The sequence below is a fragment of the Argiope bruennichi genome, chromosome 1 (assembly GCF_947563725.1).
Source record: "Argiope bruennichi chromosome 1, qqArgBrue1.1, whole genome shotgun sequence".
Classification (NCBI taxonomy): Eukaryota; Metazoa; Arthropoda; class Arachnida; order Araneae; family Araneidae; genus Argiope; species Argiope bruennichi.
Genome location: NC_079151.1, coordinates 29,782,834 through 29,807,266, shown reverse-complemented (window position 1 = coordinate 29,807,266; position 24,433 = coordinate 29,782,834). Strand labels below are relative to the sequence as shown.

General features: G+C 28.3%; 1 protein-coding gene across 4 annotated transcripts in view; it reads right to left on the bottom strand.

Moving 5' to 3' along the window:
- Positions 1 to 341: 341 nt before the first annotated feature.
- LOC129975604 (bifunctional 3'-phosphoadenosine 5'-phosphosulfate synthase-like) overlaps positions 342 to 24,433 on the bottom strand; it is a 56,932-nt gene continuing 32,840 nt past the window's right edge. For 3 of the 4 annotated variants that reach the window (XM_056088794.1, XM_056088884.1, XM_056088712.1), the window contains exons 2-12: positions 17,419 to 17,533; positions 12,319 to 12,554; positions 10,561 to 10,699; positions 8,872 to 8,990; positions 8,398 to 8,623; positions 7,375 to 7,580; positions 5,891 to 6,022; positions 5,639 to 5,768; positions 3,764 to 3,906; positions 2,539 to 2,664; positions 342 to 1,716 (exon numbers count right to left, since the gene is read on the bottom strand). In XM_056088794.1, coding sequence (XP_055944769.1) covers positions 1,471 to 1,716; positions 2,539 to 2,664; positions 3,764 to 3,906; positions 5,639 to 5,768; positions 5,891 to 6,022; positions 7,375 to 7,580; positions 8,398 to 8,623; positions 8,872 to 8,990; positions 10,561 to 10,699; positions 12,319 to 12,554; positions 17,419 to 17,533 — 1,818 coding nt within the window. In that variant the 3' untranslated portion in view covers positions 342 to 1,470. Of the gene's footprint in view, positions 1,717 to 2,538; positions 2,665 to 3,763; positions 3,907 to 5,638; positions 5,769 to 5,890; positions 6,023 to 7,374; positions 7,581 to 8,397; positions 8,624 to 8,871; positions 8,991 to 10,560; positions 10,700 to 12,318; positions 12,555 to 17,418; positions 17,534 to 20,689; positions 20,865 to 24,433 lie in introns of those variants that run through there. The other variant, XM_056088968.1, reaches the window with a different exon arrangement.

Here is a 24,433-nt window from a genome sequence, read left to right as displayed (position 1 = left end):
AAATATATTAAAATAAAACTTATATAAAAATTCTAGTAAGTACATACAAGGTTTACAAATTAGGAATGAGAAAACACAAAAGAATAACAGATAAAATTGTAATTGATTAGCAATAATAAGAATGTTTTTACCACATTTTTAGGGATAAAAAAAGTCAAATAAGAAAATACATAAAGATTTTACTGCCTATAAAATTTACTGTTGATTAATCAATTTTATACAGCCTTTAAATACATTACAGGAAATAGTTTAATTCTTAAAATTCTCTCTCACTCTCTCTGCCTCCCACCAACTTCATTCTTTTTTTTTTTTTTTCTTTCTTTCTTTTTTGAAATTATATATTTTGAAATTATAATTATATATATTATATATTACTAAAAAATTTATTCTTGAACCTTCATTTTCTATCTCCTCTTGTACAGAAATAACCATGGAAAAATTGTTTAATAGCTATTCATTGAAAATAATATAAATTAATTTAATGTTTACAACGTTTTTTGATATTTAGAACAATCTCTGCTTACTCTTTTTTAACTGGAATATATAGAGATAGCTAAATTGAGAGGATTTAAATTTTCTTTTAAGATTTCCCAAATAAATAGGAGATCATTTTTTTCAATTATAAAAATACTGGTTTCTTTAAATATCATAAGCTTGACTAGCTTGAAAAGTAGAGAAATTTTTAAATTATCAAAGATAGAACAAGCACACGACAATTATTCACAAAATATATTCATATGCCACAGTAATAATATTCGTCTGCCAAATATAAAATTTGTGTGATCATTTATTTAACAATTTACAGCCTTTTGCGGCACATAAGAATCAGTTAAACCTCGATTTTCTGCAATGGTAAAAATAAATACACTAATAAAACAAAATATCAGCATTCGCAAGAAGCATATGCATAAAACACTTGATAAAATGTAAATAATAAGTATACCACATAGAAAGTACATAAACATAAACTTTTGTTCTAGATACTGAATATCTGAGTCTTAACTATTAAACTAATAAAAAAATTCGATTAACTCTATTTGAAAATTTAAGTGAAGATGTCAAATAAAAGAAAACAATGCCTGAAATATATTCAACCACTTTTCATGTGCTGAATTCAGCAATACAAAAGAATAAAAAGAGAGTCAGTAATAGTAACAACAATATCAACAATAATAATAATAACACTGGTATAATTCTGCCACATACAGCAAAAACCACACAGCGTTTTCTTTTAATGTGCCTTTTATAGATACAAACAAGTGCTACCTTTTTCAATATCAAATTTTAATCTCATCAAGTCAACAAGAGTTAAACTTCAAAGTCTAATATAAACAGCAAAAGCATTGAAGTTAAGGATAATATTTCAGAAACGACCAGGAAAAAAAAAGTTAAAAAAAAAAAGGAAACTAAAACCTCATACAGAGAATCGAGGTTAGACTGTGAGGATAAAATTTTAGGGTGAAGTTGACATTATGACTTGTCCGAGAGGGATTTGTAATATTCAGAGAGGACCTTCCACGCTGAGGGTGCCATAAAACCATCTGGAGGCTGCAGATTATTGCGTGCTAAGTAACGCATCTTTGTTCCAGAGATAAATTCAAAGTCCTGTTTACGGTTGGGATCAAACAAAGCCATCTGCTTTTTGGTCAAATCATAAGCTGCAACACGGAAAGGAATGATTTCCAGCTGTGTAAGGCCAGGAGCCATCGTCAAAACCTACAAAAATCGAAAGCGAAATTTTAGTTTTAAAAACGAAGTCTTCATGGACTACCATGAAGAGCTTGGAAACATGCTGCGTACTACCGGGATTTTTGGTACGTGATATTGTTTTTAAATAGCAGTATATTATTTTATATATACTCATTTATATTTATATTTATAAAATGTTGCATAAAAATAATAAAACAAGTTTTATAAATGAAAAAATACAACTCAAAAATACATCCGATTCGCCATATAAAAATCTAGAAGTGTAATGAATTTTTAGAACAAATGTTTAAAAAATCCTAAGATTATTTTTACATTATTATAATTATTTTATTAAATTTTTCCAATTAAGGTTTTTTTAAAGTCAATACAAAAATCACACTAATATGAATATTCGCTTAAATTTTCTGATAAAAGTATTAATAAAAGTTACTGGGAAAAAGATTATTTTCAAATTATGAACAATTATTTGTAATGCTGATGGAAAGAAGAATTTATTTCTGAAATTTATAATAAATCCACACAATCGCTTGCTTAAATCTTTTGATCTCACAAAATAAATATTAATATTAAAGAACTCTAGAAGTCAAAAACAGGTCAATAACTGATATGCATCAATAACAATTTTAATGAATTATAAAAAGTTACATTTGAAAAAAAAAACCAGTACACATAATTTAAACTAAAATAGAATTCTGCACTTAATAAAGAACAGCCATTCTTATAGTTAATTAAATTAAATGTAAAATTGAATACAATTTTTTTTTTTTTTTTTTTTTTTGCAAGTTGGATAATAAAGGTAATAATTTGTCACAAGAATTATGAACTTACTTTAGCTCCATGTGTAGGTTCATAAAGATCTTTCTTAGTATCTGGATGGGGCATTCCGGCAGGATCCCTTCCTACAATGTAGAAATTGGCACCTGTAGACATCCTAGCTTTGGCATGCCATTGAACCTGAAAAATAAATTGCCATAATATAAATAGACATACAATTGTGTTTATAAAAAATGGACATTTTACTAGAAAGGACAGTGGAACTTTAAGAACAACTTGATCTAAAAATAAGTACCAGAGATAGTAAATCTTTTTAAGTATAAAATGGCAGTAAAGATTTATTTCTGACTTTTTTAATGTTTTAAAAAATAATAATTAATTAATTAATTATCAGCAAGTAAACTTTCATGTATAAACATCATACAATAATGCAGCTTTTTGTAAACAATTAGCAGAATATCCCCAACTAGGCAGATGTCTAGGGCCACTAGGCTGGGGAAGGGCATACAGAAGTCAATTAAATAATAAAATACTAATTTTATATATTATTAAATTTTAGAGTACTATTAACACATTATTAATGGTATTATTGGCTAGTTTCCTATATATTTCCAAAAGGTCCAATAAGAAAAATAATAAATAAATAAAAACAAGAATATTTTCAGAAAGTTACAAAAATAAAAAAAAAAATTTTAAGCATAAAATAACTTATTAACCTATGGATTCAATTAAAAATGTGTTGAAATGAAAAGGTAAATTTGACAATTGATGAAAAAGTTAATAATAATGTAATGCATAATGTGTATGTATAAATGCCTAATTCTACCAAAGAAAACAAAGATTGTAGAATAAAAACATCAAATTTAACATAATTGTTCATATTTCATTTGTTCAACCTTTGTAATAAAAAATGATGCTTTTTTTATTTATTACATTAAACAGCAATCATCTCCTCTTTAAAAGTAAGAATCTTAAAAAGTGTTTCACTTGCAATAACTAACAAAGAACAGAACATATTTATTAATAAACACAATTTTATTTTCAAATTTTAGTTTTTAGTTTCCAAATTAACAAAAATAATTCACATAACAGATGATATAATCTTAATATAAAATGTTATTAAAAAAACTGAAAAAACCGCAGAATAATTCAAATTACTGATCAACTGGAATTGAAAATGTTCAAATTAAACAGGTTCCATGGTACAAATGGTAATTCATAATAATATTAGAAAATCATCATTAATATAAATTCATTATTAATCAGCTAAAAACATTACCTCAGTAGGTCCAGCATACATCATGGGAGAAGGGAATATGGCAAGAATTGTCGATTCTGGATCCAATACTCCTTCGCTTAGAACAGCTTTATGCTGAGCTATTCTCACTTTCAAGGGGACATCATCATCTTTGGTCCAACCGCCTAAATAAAATAATAATAATTTTTAATGCACCATAAATAAGTTAGTAAATATACACATATGTGTAATAAATATTTAATTTAACCAAAACATTAAAAATTAAAGTATATAACTTTCACTATGCTAGTCCATTATTATGCATTCGATTTTCCTAATCAGTTGTTTTTCTAGTTAAGTGATAGTTTCTAGTCTGAATTTATAAAAACTTGCATGAGTAATCGGATATTTTCTTTCAATTTGGATCGTATTTTGGCAATTATAACAAATTCTTCAAACCCATTGTTCCAGAACAGTCATACACTGGAATTCTTTTCAAAAAGATTGACACAAATACTGTTTTCTCTGTAAAAATCCTGCCATGTTTACAATAAAGAACATATAATTCTAATTGAAACATTTGTTCTTCTTTGAAAAGTGTGCACTGAAAAAATATAATTCATTAAAAAGCAAAAGCAAACATATGAATTTAAAGTATATTAAATACCAATTGTACAAATATCAGCAGTAAAATCTGTCTGGCATTATCTCTTTTTCACTATGTTAATATTTTATGAAAGACAATTAACTATAAATAAGTTAGTCAATCCTTTCAGAATAATTTATCATTAATCGGCCAAACAAAAAAAAAAAATTAAATTAAATTTTTAAAAAAACTCAATTTTTTGAAAAAAAATTATTTGATGACACTAACAACAAGATAATATTACACTATCCTGTTTATGAAAAAAATAGAAAATATGCTGATATTTGTATTTACGTTACATATGTGCTATGAAAAATATGCTTATGTACTAACAATGCAGGCTCAGAATAATTGTTGAAAACATGTCCAAATTCATCCAAAATAGGGACAATTTCTCTTAATTTAGAAGGAAATCCAACAATATGCATGGTACAAACTAAACAAATATAAACAAAATAATAAGACCTAACATCATTCCCTCTAAATTATATAATTTTTTAATCCATTAAAAAAATTACAAAAATATATTTTGGGGTTGCAATATGAAACAAAAAAAAATAACATTCTAAATCATAATCAGATGTTTTCCAAGCAAGAACCCTACAAAACACAGTAAAACCGATCAGCAATTAAATATGAGGAACTGGAGCCTATATCAGATATACTTTGCACTAGTGTATCAGATATGCAGTCTTAAAATAATTCATAATCTTTTAATCATCAAACCAAATTCATTATTACAGCATCTATTCCAAATCAATATTTATCATTCTTTATGAGAAAATTGTGCAATGAACCAAAATAAATATTATTCTTCTGTATACCTAATATTTTTCACTATCAAACTTTCATTTAATTCTAAAGAAGACAACTCATTCACTTCATGTCTACTTGTACAATTTAATAGTAAAATCCATTGCATTACAATAAAAAAGGACATGAAATCAACAGCACAATATAAGATAATGTACTGTTAGTTATTAGATAGAATCATTATCATGTTTTTCATACATTCAGTTGTTATGTTATTTCATAGAAAAATTTGGTTCTGTGAAGATATCAACTTTTGTTCTTACTATCTGATCTTTAGACAAAATCATGGAATCAGCCTCTTAAAATAAAACGTAGGTTCAAAAAATAATGCTAATGAAAAACTAAATAAAATCATACATTTTTTTTATATAAAAACAATAATGCACAAATTTAAAAAAAAAATCTATGAATAAATATTACTAGTTGTGGATTCTAATAAATTGTTTTTAGTTTCTCACCTAAAGGATGAAGAAGCAAAACTGGCTTCTTGTAGCCTCGCTCAATAAGTTGTTTTTTCGTCTCTCGCATGAGCAGAGCATGGCCATTATGGACTGGGTTCCTCAGTTGGAAGGCAAAAACAGCATCAGCCTAAAATTTAGAAATATATTTTGAAAAATAATAATTTAATAATAAATATATACTCTTTCAATAAATGAAATTTAAAAAATGATTACTAAAATATGGCTCAAAAGAGAATATATCACACTCACTCCCATTTGTTTAAATTTTGCTCTAAGTTCATTGGGTGTAAGACGATACTCATCTAAACCATCATTCTGTCTGATTCTTTCCAAAACTTCTAAATTCCCACCAGCAAGCCAATCACCACTTTCATAAACCATCTAGAGTTATAAATGATATTTTATGATTGTGAATATTTAAATAAACACATTTATGATATAACATCAACAGAAAAGAAAAAAGTTTAAAATTAATAAAATGATTTATTTTTATTGCAATTATATATATCACTTTTTAATCAAGATAATTTTTATTAGAGAACAAGTTATTTCATGTAAATAAAGTAAATCAAGTAAAATAAAATTTGCTTTAAAAATGATTAAACCAGAGGAAAGAACTAAATGGAATAAAATAAAATGAGCAGTAGAATAATTAAATTAAAAAATGCAATGCAACATATAAGAAATTTGAAATAAAGGTTAAAAAAATCATTGTTAATTTTAAAAACAAGTTTTTTAAATGCAGACTTGGTGGTATAATTTCAGTAGTCAGTTCTAAAACTTAATTCCATCAAAAATTTGACAAACATCTAAGCCAATGCAAGATCTCAGGATCCCAAAGCTAATATGAGTAGAAATTAAGAGAAAGATTTAAACTCAATTGCCGGCCTTCTCTCAGATCATAGATCAATATTATGAATCTCACTTTAAAAATAGCGAATGGATAGATTCAAAACAGTTAAATTCAAACTTATTTCTCATACAACTTAAAACGCAATCCATTCTAATTTTTTTGGTAAATTTCTAAAATTTCTAACAAATGGAAGAAAGTAAAACATAATGAAATGTTTCAAGTATTTTTATGGAGTTATTTTAACCCTTCTTCTCCCATAATTTTTCTCTTTCTCTTCCCTGCTCACAATTTATTAACTGGCTCTATTAATTTCCTTTTTGCAACAGATGAATTTCCCTGATGAAATAATTTCTCCTTCCTAGTTCTATATTATTCAAGTAGGAATTGTGTGTGTGTGTGTGTGTGTGTGTGTGTGTGTGTGTGTGTGTGTGTGTGTGTGTGTATGTGTGTGTGTGTGTGTGTGTGTGTGTGTGCACGTGTGTGTGTGTGTGTGTGTGTGCACGTGTGTGTGTTTTAAAGTTATTGATGCAAACAACAGAATAAAAACTGGTCAAATGTTATAATAAAAATATGAATTAAATTACAGTGTGCACATTTTCAAAAAACGTAAACATTAATCTGTTCTTTCAATATAATTTAGTTTAGATCCACACTTTTAATTTGCCTCATTACCAAAATTAGATAAAACATGCTTTGGTTTTACCATGAGCAGTAGATCACACATTAGCATGACTGAGTCACGAAGAATACAATGGCATAATAAATTAATGAATGGTTTCAAAAAATACAATCTGTTATAATTCAGTTATTTTAATTTATAGTGATAATGATACACAGTTATATAAACTTCCATAATTTTAGCATTAGAAATATTACAAACCTTGACATAAGGATGCCCTTTATTACTTGTCCCGAATTGACGGGAGCATCTTTCTTCCTTGCGATGTTCAAAGAATTCTGGATTTCTAAGGATGGCTACACAATTTCCATTGTAGCGAAGTGCAAATGCAGATACATCAAACAGGCGTTCTTTGTCTTCAGTGGAAATGGGAAGTACAATAGGAATGGACTGATTGGTGACTCCTCCTACATAAAATTTAAATGCAAAGTATAAATTTCCAAAATATTGAACAGAAAACTGCTGTTTGAAAACTTCTGGACTATATCTATTTTAAATCCTCATTCAGTTAATCCTGTAATATGACTAAATAGAATTTGAAAAAAAAGGATAGGAAAAAAAATTTGTGATACACTAATTTAGTTCCATTCAAATCAGTTAAGAAACAAAAACATATAAAAGTCATTGTTCATTTCTGTAATGAAAATACCATACGGGGAATCATCCTGCTAAGAAAGTCTGATCTGATCCATTGAATTAATAAGTTTATTTCAAATGATATAAATCAAAATGGGTTTTAATCTCTAAAATATAAAAATGCAGTTACAGAATTGCAAAGATATTTGTTGGAAACTCAGTTCAATCATGACAATTTCATATAAACATTTAAAAAAGGATAATAATAAAGAATATTGCAAATCAGATAACAAAAGTATATCTAAAATGAATTCACCATTCTAGTTATAAGGAATTAAAAATAAAATATATTGAGGTATTTCTAATAATTCATCTCAGTATTAAATTATCTAACCATGATCAAAATGATAAATAGATCATGAAAATATTAAAATAATACCAAGTAAGATACAGTTTCAACAACAAAAGTAATAAGCTTAAGTAATAAGTATCAAGTCAGTTATAAGAAATATTACATAAATTTAAAATTAAACATTATCATTAGAATAAAGCAACTCTATTTGCAGGTTACAGAATAGCTAATTATTTTATTTAGAAAACAAAATTTTCATTAAAAAAATACTATAAAAACTGAGAAAAAGCTCATACCATCCAATAAGCATCCAAAATGAAGGCACTGAAGATACTCCCTCTCTCTCATGAATCCTTTCAAGGGAGTAGCCCATCCTTCGGCAAGTACTTGAACCCACTGAAGGTCTACAGGACTTATTTCTACAGAAGGCAAGGTTTCTGCTTCTGCCTTTGCTCGTGCTACTTGACTGTTCACTACAAAGAGTTCTTTTACATTGTCCAGCACAGATTCTGGGATGATGCCCTTAAAAAATATAGCATTAACATGAAATTTAAATAGTAGCAATCCATTTTTATGATTAAAAATTGAAAAGCATATTATAAATATTATGAAAATTAAAAATAATACATTTACAGGATTTACTGTTGATGTTAGTATATGGCAATATAATGTTACTATTCACATTAGTATGCTTATATTATAATAAGACACTTATAATGATACAAAAATTACGTCATGTAAAAACAAATCAGGGTAAAGCAATAACTTACTTTATCTAAAAGCAACCTTATGACTTTTTGTACAGAATCTTGGACAGACAATTCTCCTGCTTTAATGTGAATATCAGGATGATCGGGCTTTTCATAGCTTGAATCAATTCCAGTAAAACCTAAAAATTATTTAAAACATTTACACGGAGTGATTAAAATCATACATAGAGAATATTTCTACATAGAGAATAATTCTGGAAAGTAAAAATAATAATAAGGCTAATAATTTCATTTTTTCTAAATGGTAGATAAATTAATGTTTAATATGCTGTTAATGCCCTTTAAAATGCAAACTAAAATCAAAGGGAAAAAAGATCTTTAATAAAATATTCAATAAAGTTAGAAAACATATACAGTATTTAAAAAATGTAAGCTTAAGAATTGATAAAATAGACAGCATTATCATGTATGCAGTGCAGGATGATACACTGTAGAAGGGTAAAAGGGGATTTTGAACTAAAAGCAAGGTCTGTAAAAGTATCCAAATTTATGAGAAAATGTAATTCAAACTAAAATTATTAAATAGAGGGAAAAGATAATAAAGCAGAACTCATGTTGTAAAAAGGTATGAATGACATAGAATTAAATGATTAGCCACTACTGAGAAAAGAGGGGGGAAAAATGCATCTTTTGAACAACTTGGAATATTTCACTTCTTGAAGAACAATATTTCATAATATTCTTCGCATTTTTGCGTTTATTTATTTGCATTTTTTTTTTTTTGCATTGATTCTCATTACTTTGATTTAATTATTCCTCTTCAGAATTTACAATTTTGATTATTTTCATATAATCCATGAATAAACTGCATAATATGTGCATAAATAAACTACAAAAGCATCTATAAAAGATTAAAATCTAAAAGTTTAGTAAGCAATTAGTAATAGATGTTTCATGCATTTCTCAGTTTAAATATATAAAACACTTACTGTTGAATTATTGAAAAACAGCAATGTATGAATACCCACTGTTATGACACTAAATAAATATTTGCAACCAATGTTATAAACAAAATGGTATTTCATGCAATTACTTGCTTTAATAAACTGAAATTTATTACTCTAATTAATGTTGTTTGATTAAACATGATAATTTAACGTAATATTTTTTAAATAATAGCAAAGCCCTCTTTTAAAAGATAAATGCCAATTATATTTCAATAAAGAATTAAAGATTAATTTGCAATTTTCATTTCGTGATATTTTTTTTTTTAAGCTGGAAGTATTCTAGATGCTTTGATTAGCATTTTAATATCCTGAAGTATGCTGATGGTATAAGATTTTATAAATAAAATCTAAACATCTGTAAGATGGAAAACAACCAAATTCAAATTTTAAGAAAATAAACCTCCTATACTTAATCATTTACAATATTAGCTATTGCTACTAACAAGAATAAAAGGTATTTTTGTGTACCTTTTTAAAGTACAACTGTATTTGTTTAAATATATCACATTGATATTATGAAGCATTTGTATAATAAGCTATATGTAAATAAGATGTAAATAATATGTAATATGTAAATAAGATGTATATGCATACATCTTATTTAAATGTGTATTTTTTTGAAACTTTGTTAACTAGCTTCTTAAATTTATCCCAGGAACATTTTAAATCATTGAATTCATAACTTTAAGATTTTACAAGATACTATGAGTGATAATGTAACATTTAAAAAATAGTTTAATACCTTTGATCTCTCCAGCTCTAGCTTTCTTATATAATCCTTTAACATCTCTTTGTTCACATACTTCCAGTGGAGTATCCACAAAACACTCAATGAAAGTTAGGCCAGCTTCTTCGTGAATTTGTCTAGCCTGGTTTCTGTCCTTCAATTTCAAAATTAAAGATTTATTAATTACATAGCTAAAAATAGGTTAATAATTTCAGATAAATACATTAACACTGCTCTAAAAGAAAATGAAATGACGTATTTTAACTCTTTTAAAAGCAAATTATTAAAAAAAATGCGATATCTCCAAAAGCAAATAGAATAAATATCATTTGTAGAAGTGTACGAATATGATAGAATCATAAAAGATTACCAGATTCCTTTTTTTAATTTGCAACAATTAAAAATCTATTTACAAGAAATCTAATATTGAGTGATTAAATTTATAGATTGACTTTTCAAGTCTGAAGAATTTGCTGAGTCACATTTCAATATAAAATTCTAATCTGAAAAATTCTTATGCCTGATGCAAGTTTTAGAGAAAATTAAAACATAAAATGAAATCATTCTTAGATTTATTTCCTTTTAAACAGATTTCAAAGTGATTCAAATAATGGTTTTCAAATAAAAAGCAAGTCTATTAATTTTCATTTTAAATAAATATTTCAACACATATTTTTTGTATGTATGTATATGTGGAACAAAATAGAAAAGTGAAATTCATTGGCATTTAAAAGATAATTCTTACAACTAATCTAGAAATATTCTATCAAAAATTGCATTTTAAATAAAAACAATTTAAAATGTTCTCATATTAGACACAAAATTTTATCTTTATTTTCTATTATTACTATAAATCCATCTTAAACACAAGTACTTTTTTTTTTGACTAAAAATATAATATTCTTCCTTAGAAATTTGTTTCAAGACACATTTTTGTAAATACCACAAGAACGTCAGAACAACTCTAAAAACTCTTGACACAAATATTGAAATTTATATAAAAAATTTGTATCATGAAAATATAGAAATAAATGCAAAATTAACATTAAATTTCAAATCCTTTTACGTCAAAACTCAAAATTTTATTTAAATTATAAAAATTAATGATCACATAAAAAGTTAAAACATTTCTTTTTTTTTATAATTTTATATGCCCTTCCTTTTGATATAAAACAACATTTATATAGTAGTTCAATGTTCTCTGGAGACACTTGAATATGTCGTTACATAATGTATATAAATATGCTTCTGCAGCTCATTCAATGTACCTGCCAATGTTAACACATTCATAATGTTTTTAAAATAACTTCAAAGAAAAAAAAATTTCTAAAAGAGCAGGAGGCAAGTGCAGAAATTTAAGAAGGGCTGTTAATCTCATCACTTCGATCACTTTAGTGCTTCTTGATAGTAAATCCTCTTTCTTCCTGTTATTTCTCAATGCAAGAATGCATTCTCGCAACATCTGGAGGCTCACACGAAAAAATGAAAAATAGAAATAAAAATTTGATGTTTGCTTCTGCTTCTCTCCCTCCTTGACCAGAACTCGATTAATACTTTTAAAGTTATTTCATTTCAAAATTCCATAATCATTTTGTAATTGCCATGAAAAAATAATATAGCCAAAATATTTTCTTTTACTATTTGGCACCACACTGCACTCAAAACTTTATGAATGATTTATTACATATGGTGAATGTGTAATAATTATTTCATGATGGCACAAATGGCAATTTTTTTAAAACCACGTATGAAAGTTAAAAATAGAAATCTTACTTTTGCAAAAGGACTAATGAAACTGGACAGCGCTATCACTCCACTGTCGGCAAACAACTTAGCTACTTCGGCTACTCTCCTGATGTTTTCCTCCCTGTCTTCAGGACTGAAACCCAAGTTCTTGTTCAGGCCATGTCTCACATTATCGCCGTCTAGAGCGTAGGCAGGGATACCAAAGGAACACAGGTAGTCCTCCACTCCAAAAGAAATGGTCGTCTTGCCAGCACCCGACAGTCCTGAAAGGTACATAATAGTTATAATGAGCATCAATAGAAGAAAAAAAGTACACAGAAAACTCAGAGAGTTACAAGAAAAGTAGAAAATGTTATAAAAGTAAATACTAAAAACATATGCTAAAATCTCCACTCATTTTGATTAAGTAATATTATGAATAGTATTTCAGCGCATTACAGGAAAGAATTTTAGTCTTCTGAGAAATTTCAGCGCATTTAACATGATTTTCAAAGAAAGAAAAAATGTTCTCTGAAATACATCGACCTTTTTTTTTTTTTTTTTTTTTTTTTTTTTTTGGAAAGGGAGGGATGATTTATTGAAAAAAAATTAGTAAAATAAATTCCTCGAAAATAATTTTTGGTACAAATATTAAACACAAAAAAAATTACTAATAAATAAGAAATTATAAATATATTTTTCAACTTTTTAATATTTAAAATGAAAAACAATATAATACATTTAAAAAAAGGTTAGCAAAAAGACGACCAATAACTTTACATTGAAACGTATTCTCAATAAGTTTATTGCTTGCATTCATAAGCATATTGTTTTTGCAGATGCAGGCTCACTTCACTTTGCATGAAAATGCGAAGATGATTGAATAGTGTCAAGTGAAATTTAATTTCAAAGGGGGATAATTAACTAATCAGTTAACATTATCTAATCAAATGCTTTAAAATTAGCAAAGCTATAGTTTCGGTCATAAAAAAAAATAAGAAAACTTTATACATATAGTTTGTCTAAATAGAGAATAAAATTTACTGAAAGGAATTCAAATAATTTTTTATATGTTCTTTTCCTTTTCTCTCTCTCTCTCTCTCTCTCTCTCTCTCTCTCTCTCTCTCTCTCTCTCTCTCTCTCTCTCTTTTCAAAAATCACAAAAAAATCTTTGCATATAAAAAATGTAATATAATGTATGATTTATATCAAATTGCTGCGATATAAAAAAAAGACGAATTTCAGTTATTATAACCCATTATTGATAAAAATCAGTTTAGTTCTTAAAAATGCAATAATTTACTGAAAAATTTTAACTTTTTGCAAGATTTTTCTTCTTATATTTTTAATCAAATTTATAATAAAATATTCAGTTTTAACTATGTTTAAAATTTAATGCATTAAACCATATCTAAAATTATGATCGAAATAGACACATTACTAATTCGTAGATAGTCCACGTACAATCAAATTTTAACATAAATATCAATAGAAACATTATCAAAACTTATTCTTCATCTATCTCTATAATTGAGAAAACTTCAAAACTCTTACAAAAATAGAACACTTATAAATATTTATTCCCAAAATCAATAGAAAAATTGTGACGTTTAAAGTGCAGTAATCACTAAACTGAAGAAGCGTTTAATGCTTTCGAAACAAATGAAATACAAGAACACAAGATGTTCGTTAAATTATGGCCCATAACCAAAAAAACACTTTCCAATCGTCAATATCCTTAAGCTAAGTAATATCGAACATTTTTGTTCCATGAAGGGTGTCCGAAAGCAAATCAGAAAATCAATATCTCCGGCCATTAAAATAGTGTACAGGAACAAAAATAAATGCATCGTCGAAGATGATGTGTTATCGTGTTATATAATGATGGTTTGCCAACTTAGAAAAGAACAATACCACAAAATTGGTTAAAAAAAAAAACTGCCTTTCGTTTTTTTAAAAATTTTACATTGAACGTAGAATTCCAAATATATTTTTAGCATTTTAATACTAATACTTAAATGAGAGATACTTTTAAGCGCCATTTGTAAACAAATGAGTACAATTTTTAATACAATACCAGTGTGTTAGTTTGCTTTGTCTGCGATTAAATCCGAATTGATTTAGAATGTTCGCTGAAATGTTTCTATGAAATATGTTCTTTACCTGAAAATCAATGATATTATTTCAGTTATAAAAGAAATAGAGAAATCATTTAAATCATATGAAATAGCTGGGAAGATGTGTGAATGTTAGAGCAAAGTGATTGAAAAATAAATCAAAACTGTAGCGGTTACATATTACTCTACAGCTTCATTTTTGATACAGCAGATGGCGTTACCTTATTAACATCTAGGTATATTTCCCATTATACTTTTGGAGGTCATTATTAGATTATATTCTATTGGTATATTGTCGTGTTGGTGTTGGTTTTCTCTTGTTAAATGTGGAACTTAGAAATTAATTAAATAACTCTTCTTGAAACTTGTCTATTATTTTTATCTACCTTATATTGAAGTTAGAAAGAGTCTCTCCTCACAAGTTTAAAAATAAATTAGTTTAGAGAAGACAGGTGGGGTGGAGGAAAATATATAGAAATTTCAGGGAATTTGAATATTTCCCAATGATTAAAGAAAGCTGTTCACTTCGTAGTTCCAATGAAGTTGTTTTATTCAATGATACGCCATTTGGACAAGCACATTAAATTTTAAAACTTCAGGTGACTTAACGATGACTCAGAAAAATCACAGGGAATTTGAATATATCCCTGTGATTAAAGAAAGCTGTTCACTTCATAGTTCCAATGAAGTTGTTTTATTCAATGATACGCCATTTGGATAATCATATTAAATTTTAAAACTTCAGGTGACTTAACGATGATTCCGAAAAATCACAGGGAATTTGAATATATCCCTGTGATTAAAGAAAGCTGTTCACTTCATAGTTCCAATGAAGTTGTTTTATTCAATGATACGCCATTTGGACAAGCACATTAAATTTTAAAACTTCAGGTGACTTAACGATGATTCCGAAAAATCACAGGGAATTTGAATATATCCCTGTGATTAAAGAAAGCTGTTCACTTCATAGTTCCAATGAAGTTGTTTTATTCAATGATACGCCATTTGGACAAGCACATTAAATTTTAAAACTTCAGGTGATTTAACGATGACTCATATTATTATGACGTTCCTGATTCTAACGAGAAAGCATTAGAATTGTAGCGCTTTCCGAATTTTAATAAAACAGTAAGTAGAAAATTTGGCAATCAGTTCGACAAAGGAATATGAAATGTGAGTTTAAACAAGAAATAGTGACCCGCAATTGTGGATGTTAGTATTTAAAGCTAATATTTAGTTATACTACGACTTATTTCGGATTATGCATTTACGTTTCTATATTTTAAGCTAGTTTACTTATATTTATAATCCCCGTAAGGCATCTCAGATATGGTGATGAGATGCGTCCGATATGGTGGTTGATTCTCGTCAGCCTAATTGGCACAGAAATGATGTGAAGTCAGATACTCTCTAACGATGACGGGACATACCACCAACGTGAAAAATTGTGCCGTGGCCAGAGATGGCCTTTTGGGCTAACCCACTTTTCCCGTCTATACTGTCGCAGCTGCCAACTCATTCAATATGTCCGTGTAGTTGGAGTACCTGTTAATGATTATTCATTTTTTTAAAACACCTGATGCAGGAAATTATTTACACCTATTAAGTACAAGCTATGTCATCATCAGTGTTAAAACACATTAGTTACTTCGCTTTTTTAGGTGACTTTCTATTTGATTAAATCCCAGTTATGCAAAAAGAAAGAAAAAAACTTTCAAGTCCAAAATTTGTCAATTTAAATGGTTTGAATAATAAGATTTCTGTTTTAAAATTCTTCACTAAGATGCCATACAGACTGTTAAAACAACTTAATGTTAGGTTTCAGTAGTTTCACAAATTTGTAAATACCATATTAAATAATGCAAATTAATCCATTACAAAGTTAAAAATAATTTAGTAAACAGAGAACAACACAAGAATTTCTTTAGTAATCCAGGTATCACATGCTGGACAAATCTTTCAAACTGTATCTATCTTAAGCTGAAAACGATTACTTCGAATAGGATTTACATATCTTTCTTTAGATTAAAAAAAGTTCATTGCTATTAGATCAGCCATTAAAGATCTCAAAATATTGAATTTCGGAAGTAATTAGCGTAAAGCTAAATTTTACACAACTGAGAGAGCATTACCAAGATGCAAATTTGCAAAGAAAGTGACATTAGATATATGAGATGCCATTATATACGGAAGAGCCATTAGGTCCATAACTAATGATCAGATGGCTTTTATCTTTCTTTTTTTTCGTTCTGTTTGTTATTAGATGGTCTATAAGATTGTTCCCTTCATATTTATGTGAAGGGAATTCTTCCATTTCTTATTCATATAATCTTAACGTGTGTGTGTGTGTGTGTGTGTGTGTGTGTGTGTGTGTGTGTGTGTGTGTGTGTGTGTGTGTGTGTGCGTGCGTGCGTGCGTGCGTGCGTGCGTGAGTTTTAATTTCCTCCGTTATACTTTTTTTAGTTTGAAACCAGATTTTGTAGACGTAGTTTCCACATGTGTGGTCCCTGGTGAACATAAAAGCGGACGTTTGAAATCAGCATAATTGGTATAACTTGGAATTCTGAAAGAATGGTATTAACGCAGGTGTCGTCCTCGATGTCTAAACACAGTCAAACATAGCCCTTGAGTTGCTTTAAAAGGGTCGTTTATGTAACTAAATGTAATTAAACACATTGATTAAAACCAATAAAACCAATTTTTTGTCTTTTTTATAATTTTAGGTAAAGCCTTTCTTTCTTAGTACACTTTCTTAACATATTCTTTTATAAATAATACTTATTTATAAAAATTTATTTATGATTATTACAATCAGCTTCTTTCGTCCAATAAATTTACCAATCAATAATAACTCCTTACCATACCTCAGGTGTAGAATTTTAAGTGACAAAAACTATACAGTTTTCACATAAGAAAATACTATTCGTTGAATTATTACTTTTTCATGATTGCTCCTTTATTTTTTTTAATCGCAAATCCTCTTCCTGTGATAGTGCTTTTAAAATGATATTTCAAAACGATGAACACTCACCTGTGAACCAAATGGTACACCCTCGGAAACCGGCTCTCTGGCCCATAATTTGACCTCTCTTGTCTCTGGAGACGTGGTGAGCCTGGTAGGTGACATTAGTGGATTTTTGTTGGCTCTGAAACGAAACAATCGCCCGTTTTAAAAATAGAAAGCACAGAAGGGGTAAGAGTGTAAAAATAGAAAACAAAATTCATTAATTATATTTAAAATAAAAATCAATAAAAGCAGTAATTACAACATTTGTTTTATCACACTATAATGGAATGAAGAATAAAAGATTTTAATTCATATTTTTTTTTTTAAATATATAAGCATAACCTACATCGAAAAAGAAAAATGTAATAATATGAATGAAATCTATTGACATATTGAAACATAATAAATAGGCTATATTTTATTTATTATCATGAATATTACAGTGATTTGTTACCTGATATCACAACTAACAAATCACAAAGAACAAAATCTGGAACAAAGATTCTATAGTAAAATAAATATTGCATGGAATAGTATATAAAGTAAGTTTAGGGCTTTCTATGTAGAATGTAATTGTGAAAAGTTTAAACATTTGATTTTCAATTATAGAGCGTTATTTTTAAAAAAAATCTGAAAATGACCACATGATTACACTGTTGTTTTCCACATCAGTATAAATGAAAAGAATAAAATTATTGGCAAATCCAAGAACTACATGCAAAGATGAATAACTATGAAAATTCTTCCATGTAAAGAAGAATTTTTTTATATAAAAATGAGCAAAAAAATAATAAAATTATCATTTTCAATTAGGCAAATTAAATAATTATAGGAATTAGTAATAAAAATTCATTTAAGATTGTAGACAGAGAAATTGTCATTGAAAATATTCTAAAAAAAAATGGGAATCTTCCCGATTTGCTGGTATAATTTTTCATTGGGTATGCAATTTATATTAAGTAATCAAAGAATGATACATATGATATTTCATATGATACATACATATTTATGATTTTTTTGATATATGATATTTTATGGTACATACGATATTTTATGCAATCGGTAATGGATTTGTTTCTAATAAAGTAATAATAAAAAAAATCGTCTGAAAGTATTTAAAATTGCATTTTTTCCTGTAGTTTGTTTTTATTCTTTTGATTCATTGCATTTTGAAACATTACAGGATATATTTGAAAATAACTATTCAAACAAATAAGGCCTTCATATCATCTTTGAATCAACACGAATTATCTAATTTAACAAACATCGGTTAAATTGTTATAGTATTTTCTCAATTAAAAGACGTAAATTCTCTTCAACAGAATGCGAACAGCCTTCCACAGAAAAATAAACGCAAGAATTAAAAATGCGTATAATATTTTCATAAGGAGAAATGGCAATAAACTTATTTAGTAAATATGGCCTTGTAATTTCCTAATATAATGCAGTGAAATGAATAAGTGTTTCAGAAATGTACTCCTTTCAATGACCGAATTTGGTGCAAGATCTGCTTTAGAAACTCTCAAACATGAAAATTTCCAGATTGAAATCTTTCACGATTGCAATACTTTATGCAAAAACCGCATGTGATAAAATGAAAGTGAATAGATAAGGAACCAAAACTTATCTCGTCTCAATAAGTTCGAATATAATACAGTAATTTCGTTTAATAATTGAAATATATGTATGCGTGTAAATTCTGAAAATAATATTGCTCGAAATTATAATACATTTTTATAATAAATTATTTATAATAAAATTTTTATACTACTTTAAAATACAATTTTTTCTTGAATTTTGACAATTTTTCAAATTTCCTTTTGCATATTTTCAACAAAACTATTCAAATTCTTTTTAAGAATGGTATTGATCAGACTTTTTTTTTCCACACTTGAAAATAGTGGAAGAAGGATTCTATTTATTATCTACGCAAATCGTATGAGGAATCAGAAAGGGAAGTTACAGTTACCGCGAAAGATAATGTGTAATTGATAGATAGATGACCCGGATGGTCACGTTTTTAATGGAACTATGGGTCCGTGGTACAAAACTCCATTTGAAAGATTCATGTATGTAATAAATAGAACAGGTATAAGGCTATTAAAAAAACATGGTTTTAATGTCTATCAAAATATAATAATTAAAAATACACAGTTGGAGAAACTGAAGAAACATAAGAAATCCAAATGAACTTAAATAAAACCAATAATTCTAGTAAATCGGCTGGTAGGTAAAAGTGGTTAGTTTAAGAATCAAGTTTAATATAATGATTATAATGAGCGCAACATTTTATCTGCTAATAAATTTATTGGAATGAATTATCCTCTCCGCTTAGTTAGCAAAATCTTATGTTTAAGGCTTTTAAAAGCAATATATAGTCAACCGGCACGCTTATCAAGGAAGGATTTGTGGAAATTTAATTTCTTTAATCGTGTGTTGAGGCGCAAAATCTTAGTGATGGAAATTCAACGCTGAAATTTTTACTTTGAATACAACAAAGGAAAACATTGTCGTAGAACAGTATTTGAAAGTAGCCTTCAAGTATTTTATTTAATGCATTATATATTTATATTATATAAATATGTGCGTAAGTATTTATAAATGAAATTTTAAAAGTAAGCTCTTTAGACGAAAAGTACAAAATTTTTGCACACGTGGTTTTTTTTTTTTTTTTTTTAGTTTTGTTTAAAAGATGGAGATTATACAATAGGGAAAAACTTCAAAGCAGTAGCAACACAGAAAAATTCCATGTATTCCGAATGTATGTGTGACTAATTAAATCTGGATCCTCCAGGGTAGTAACGCCACTGAAATGTTTAATTGTCCAAATTCATCAATAATGTCTAAAGAATTACGACTTCGAAAGCGTGTGTGGCATACTTAGAGTAAATGATCACAGCAGATTCCTAGATTCGACAAGGAAAAGAGAAGATGAGAATGGAGAAAATGTTTCTTTTTAGAACTCTCTTGCTGTAAATAACTAAATGTACAAATAAAAATATCACTACATCTGCAGAATTTAAATGAAAAAAAAATTATAAAAGCTTGTTTAATCACTTATTGGGGTAAGTAATTCGATTTTAAGTACTGACACCGACGAGATGTCATAACATATATAAATACACGTACCCGCTTTTTTTCGTAGCGTTCCCCTAACTCGTTTATAAATTGGTACATCATTGTAAAACAAATATGAGTAGATTTAAATTTTACAATTTCCTTAATTTGAAATTTTAAGATCATTGTTTAAACGAATACAAAATCATAACTTTTAGAAATGTTGTGTAACACTTACCATAATTCGTTTTCATCATGGAAAAACTAAAATAACTCAATAATATAATATAAATTCTTTTTTAAATTATTTAAAAAAATGAGAAAAATTAAAAATTATTTAAAATATTAAATTGGCCAGCGACTCTATTAGATAATAGAGCGTAATGTTATGCAGGCATCACACCAGAGTTTACAGAAAACTGATCACCTATCACATTTTTTTGACTTTTTTATATAAATTTCATTTGACGTCAGATAATGATAAAAGCGTCATTCGAAGCTCCAAAGTGTGCACTATCAGCAAAAGAAAGAAAGAAAAAATGCCTGAACTCAGAGGAAAAGATGCTTCTGTTGACCCGAGTTCGATGGTTCGGCATTTCGAAACAACCAGAAGAGTGGCCGTTGTTGAAAAAAGATTCCGAAACATGTCCCGAGTTAGATAATATTGTGCAGAGAATGTACTCGAATAATCGAATTATATTATCAGAATGCGGCAACATATGAAAACGGTAAACAAGTGGCTTTCACAATAAAAAGTTGCGACACTTATAAAAAAAAATACGATGCATGGTCATAACAAATATGAGAGCAAACTAAACAGAAACAGCAACGAAAGCCCACTAGTTACAAAGATAACGATTCTTGAATCTAAATAAGATTTAATTTTATGCATCGGTTTAACAACCTTTTATATTGATTCATAATCGAAATGGAAAATCTTACAGCATGCTAATGACTTTTGCACCATTTTATACTACGTTTGTACCAACTGGACTTTTGTACCAATTCGAAATTTTGCACCAATTTGAACTTTTGTATGAATACTATGAAGAGATATGTCATATTGCAGTTAAGAGACCGATTGCTTCAAAGATTTTCCTCGTATGTACCTTATATGGGCTAAATGTCAATTCACTGTTGAAACATGAATATTTGGAAAGAGAAGTGTCGGCTCAGGTACCAACCTCATCCTCAGATTATTGCTCAAAATTATCCAAATAATTCACACGTTGTTTCAATGCAGGACAATAAGTTAATTTAACCTCCAAGGTTCCAATTCTCTTCTATTCTTAGTAGAGTCTCTGCAAGTGAGTAATAATTATTCATATTTCCGATGGATGAAATACGTGTATATCTTTCTACAGCAAAATTGATACGCAAGCATTGACCTTCGAAAATAGAAAGCATATTTCACGTATATTACAATGGCTCTTGAATTTTTCTCTTTTATATTGCTGCTAAAATGAAACGGAACTAACAACACAATTTTATTTTAAGCCCGAGTTAAGGAACAAAACAGAAATCGTGCACTGGATATAAAAAGATGACATCCTTATAAATATTAATAAATGGCATGCTACAATGCTTGTTTGCTATGTTAGTAATTCGGCCGGTATGGCTGTTAGTTTTGTTTTTTTTTTTTTAATGAAACACAAATACGAGACGATCCTCCAAAAGGATTGCGTATCCCCATATAATAGGAAGAGGTAATCCTTTAGAGCTAAATCAGACTTCTACCACTTGTGATATCTAGATGCCCTAAGGTCACTTTGACCTACATTTTCTTTTTTATCATGAGCTTTTGACTAAATCGTGGAGCTAGCTATGATAAACCGTGTGGAATTAGAACTAAATCCGTACATTAAGACAAGTATCAAAAGAATATGTCAAAGCATTAAGATCATGGTAAGACAATATGGGGAATAATGACGCAAAGTTATAAAATATCAAAAAAAAGAAGTCGCCTCAATTTTGTGGAAGAACGTCAGAAATACTAGGAGAAGCCAAGGCTAAAAAGTACATATTAATTGCAATACACCCCTCAAAGCCCCCGTAACTATAATCACAATATTATAGCAGACATGAAGATCGCTGCCTTACGCAGCTGAAATAAAAAACCAGCGGCAGTGGTCTCCTAAAACTTCCTCGCATACATTTTAATAAATGTGTTATCCTAGAAAATACCTTGTACGGAAATGGCGTACAATAGTTACAAAATGTTAACCTTTCGCGTGAATTTAGTATTTTTATTGAATCTATCGTGTCAACTTTGGCGAGTAATTTGGCGATTTATCCTTGGCGCGCGGTTGATAGTATACGGAGATCGAATCTGTGTCTTAGATGCAATTTCCTAACCGACTGATATAAAAATTTGGCACAAAATGCCATACCAAATTCGATATATTTAAATCATTGCGTTTTTGAGGTACCGCGTTTATGTATTTCTGAAACTACAGACCAAAAACAGCCAACCTTTCATTGGATTTGGCTCAAAAATAAGTGTCTACACTATAGATATTAAATATATGTACCAAATTTTATCGATCTAGCTTTCTTCTTTTTGTAGTTATTGTTTAACTTATATTCAAATAGCTGGGTAGACATACTTCATCTAAATGGATTTGGCAGAAAATTCTATAGAAATATAAAAATTTGGTGTAAAAACCGTATACCAAATTTTATCTATCTAGATCAAATCGTTTTTGAGTGATCTTTGTAACAGACACACAGGTGGACATTTACCATAATTGTGTTTTCCGAACTTAGGTAGGTTTAAAACGTGGATATTCGTTAAAAACTCGAGCTCGAATTTTTTTTAATGATAACTATGCTTTCTCTTTACTAGATATACAAGAAAATAAAAAAAAAATGCTGAATAAAGATTATAATCTAATGTTTTTGTTGTTGTTGTTGTTTATAATGGCACTAGCCATGAACAAGCTCGCTGACGAAGTCAGCGATTTTAAGCCAAGGGAGCGTCTCTTGTTTTAGTAGTGCCAACTTGGGCCAAGAGTACGTCTTACCTACTCACGCATCACATTCGCTTGCACATCCCCTTTTTACAGGGGAGGGGAGGCACATTCACACATCTCACAGATAGAACAGATGAAAAGCAACCATGCCCGAAACCGGGACTCGAACCCAGGACGCCCAGATCACGGGGAAGACGCGCTAACCCCATGCCAGTACGCCGGCCTAATGTTTTCTGTTCTATGAAGGTATAAGTCAACTATTCTCAAAACTTCAAGAGCGATTTAAGTTTCTTTAATAGTATCCAAAAAAGAAATTTGTTACGGCGAATATTTCCGGCACATAACTTTCGAAAAGTATGTATCAATATAACGACGAACTGACCTTCAAATATAGATACAGTAATATTACATAAAATACAGCTTTCGACTACACAATGTTTAGTTTTTAGTATTCAGGATGTCATGATTTTTCGTGATCAAATAGTTTTAAAAATGAATTGCTGTTCCTCGAGATTTCTTTTAAATTTCCCTTCCGCCTCAAGTGAGCTGACTCATTCCAGTTCGCTCCGGAAAAAATATTTTATATGAAAAAATATTTTATATGATATGCTACGTCAGTGTGATATAACAAAACGTAAACTATTCTTTGACATTTTGTGATCAGAGATGTACGATAACTATCGGAAACAAAGTTCCGAATTTTAAATTATATTCAGTAAAACAAGGATGGGACGGAGGCCGTCCTGAGAATTAAAATTGACCATCTTCGTTACGGGAAAAAAATAAAAAAACAATTTTAATTAAATTAATCTGGCAAACAAGCGCAACATTTTTATCAATGAAAATAAAAAAAGTACGTATAAAAGACCATAAAATAAGTTTAAATAAAACTTACAAGCATTAAAAAAATATTTTTTCGATACAGTTCAGGAAATTCAAAGAATCAAGATATTATGATAAAACATATGATTATAAATAATATTTTTATCGAAATAATAATTCTACTTTGG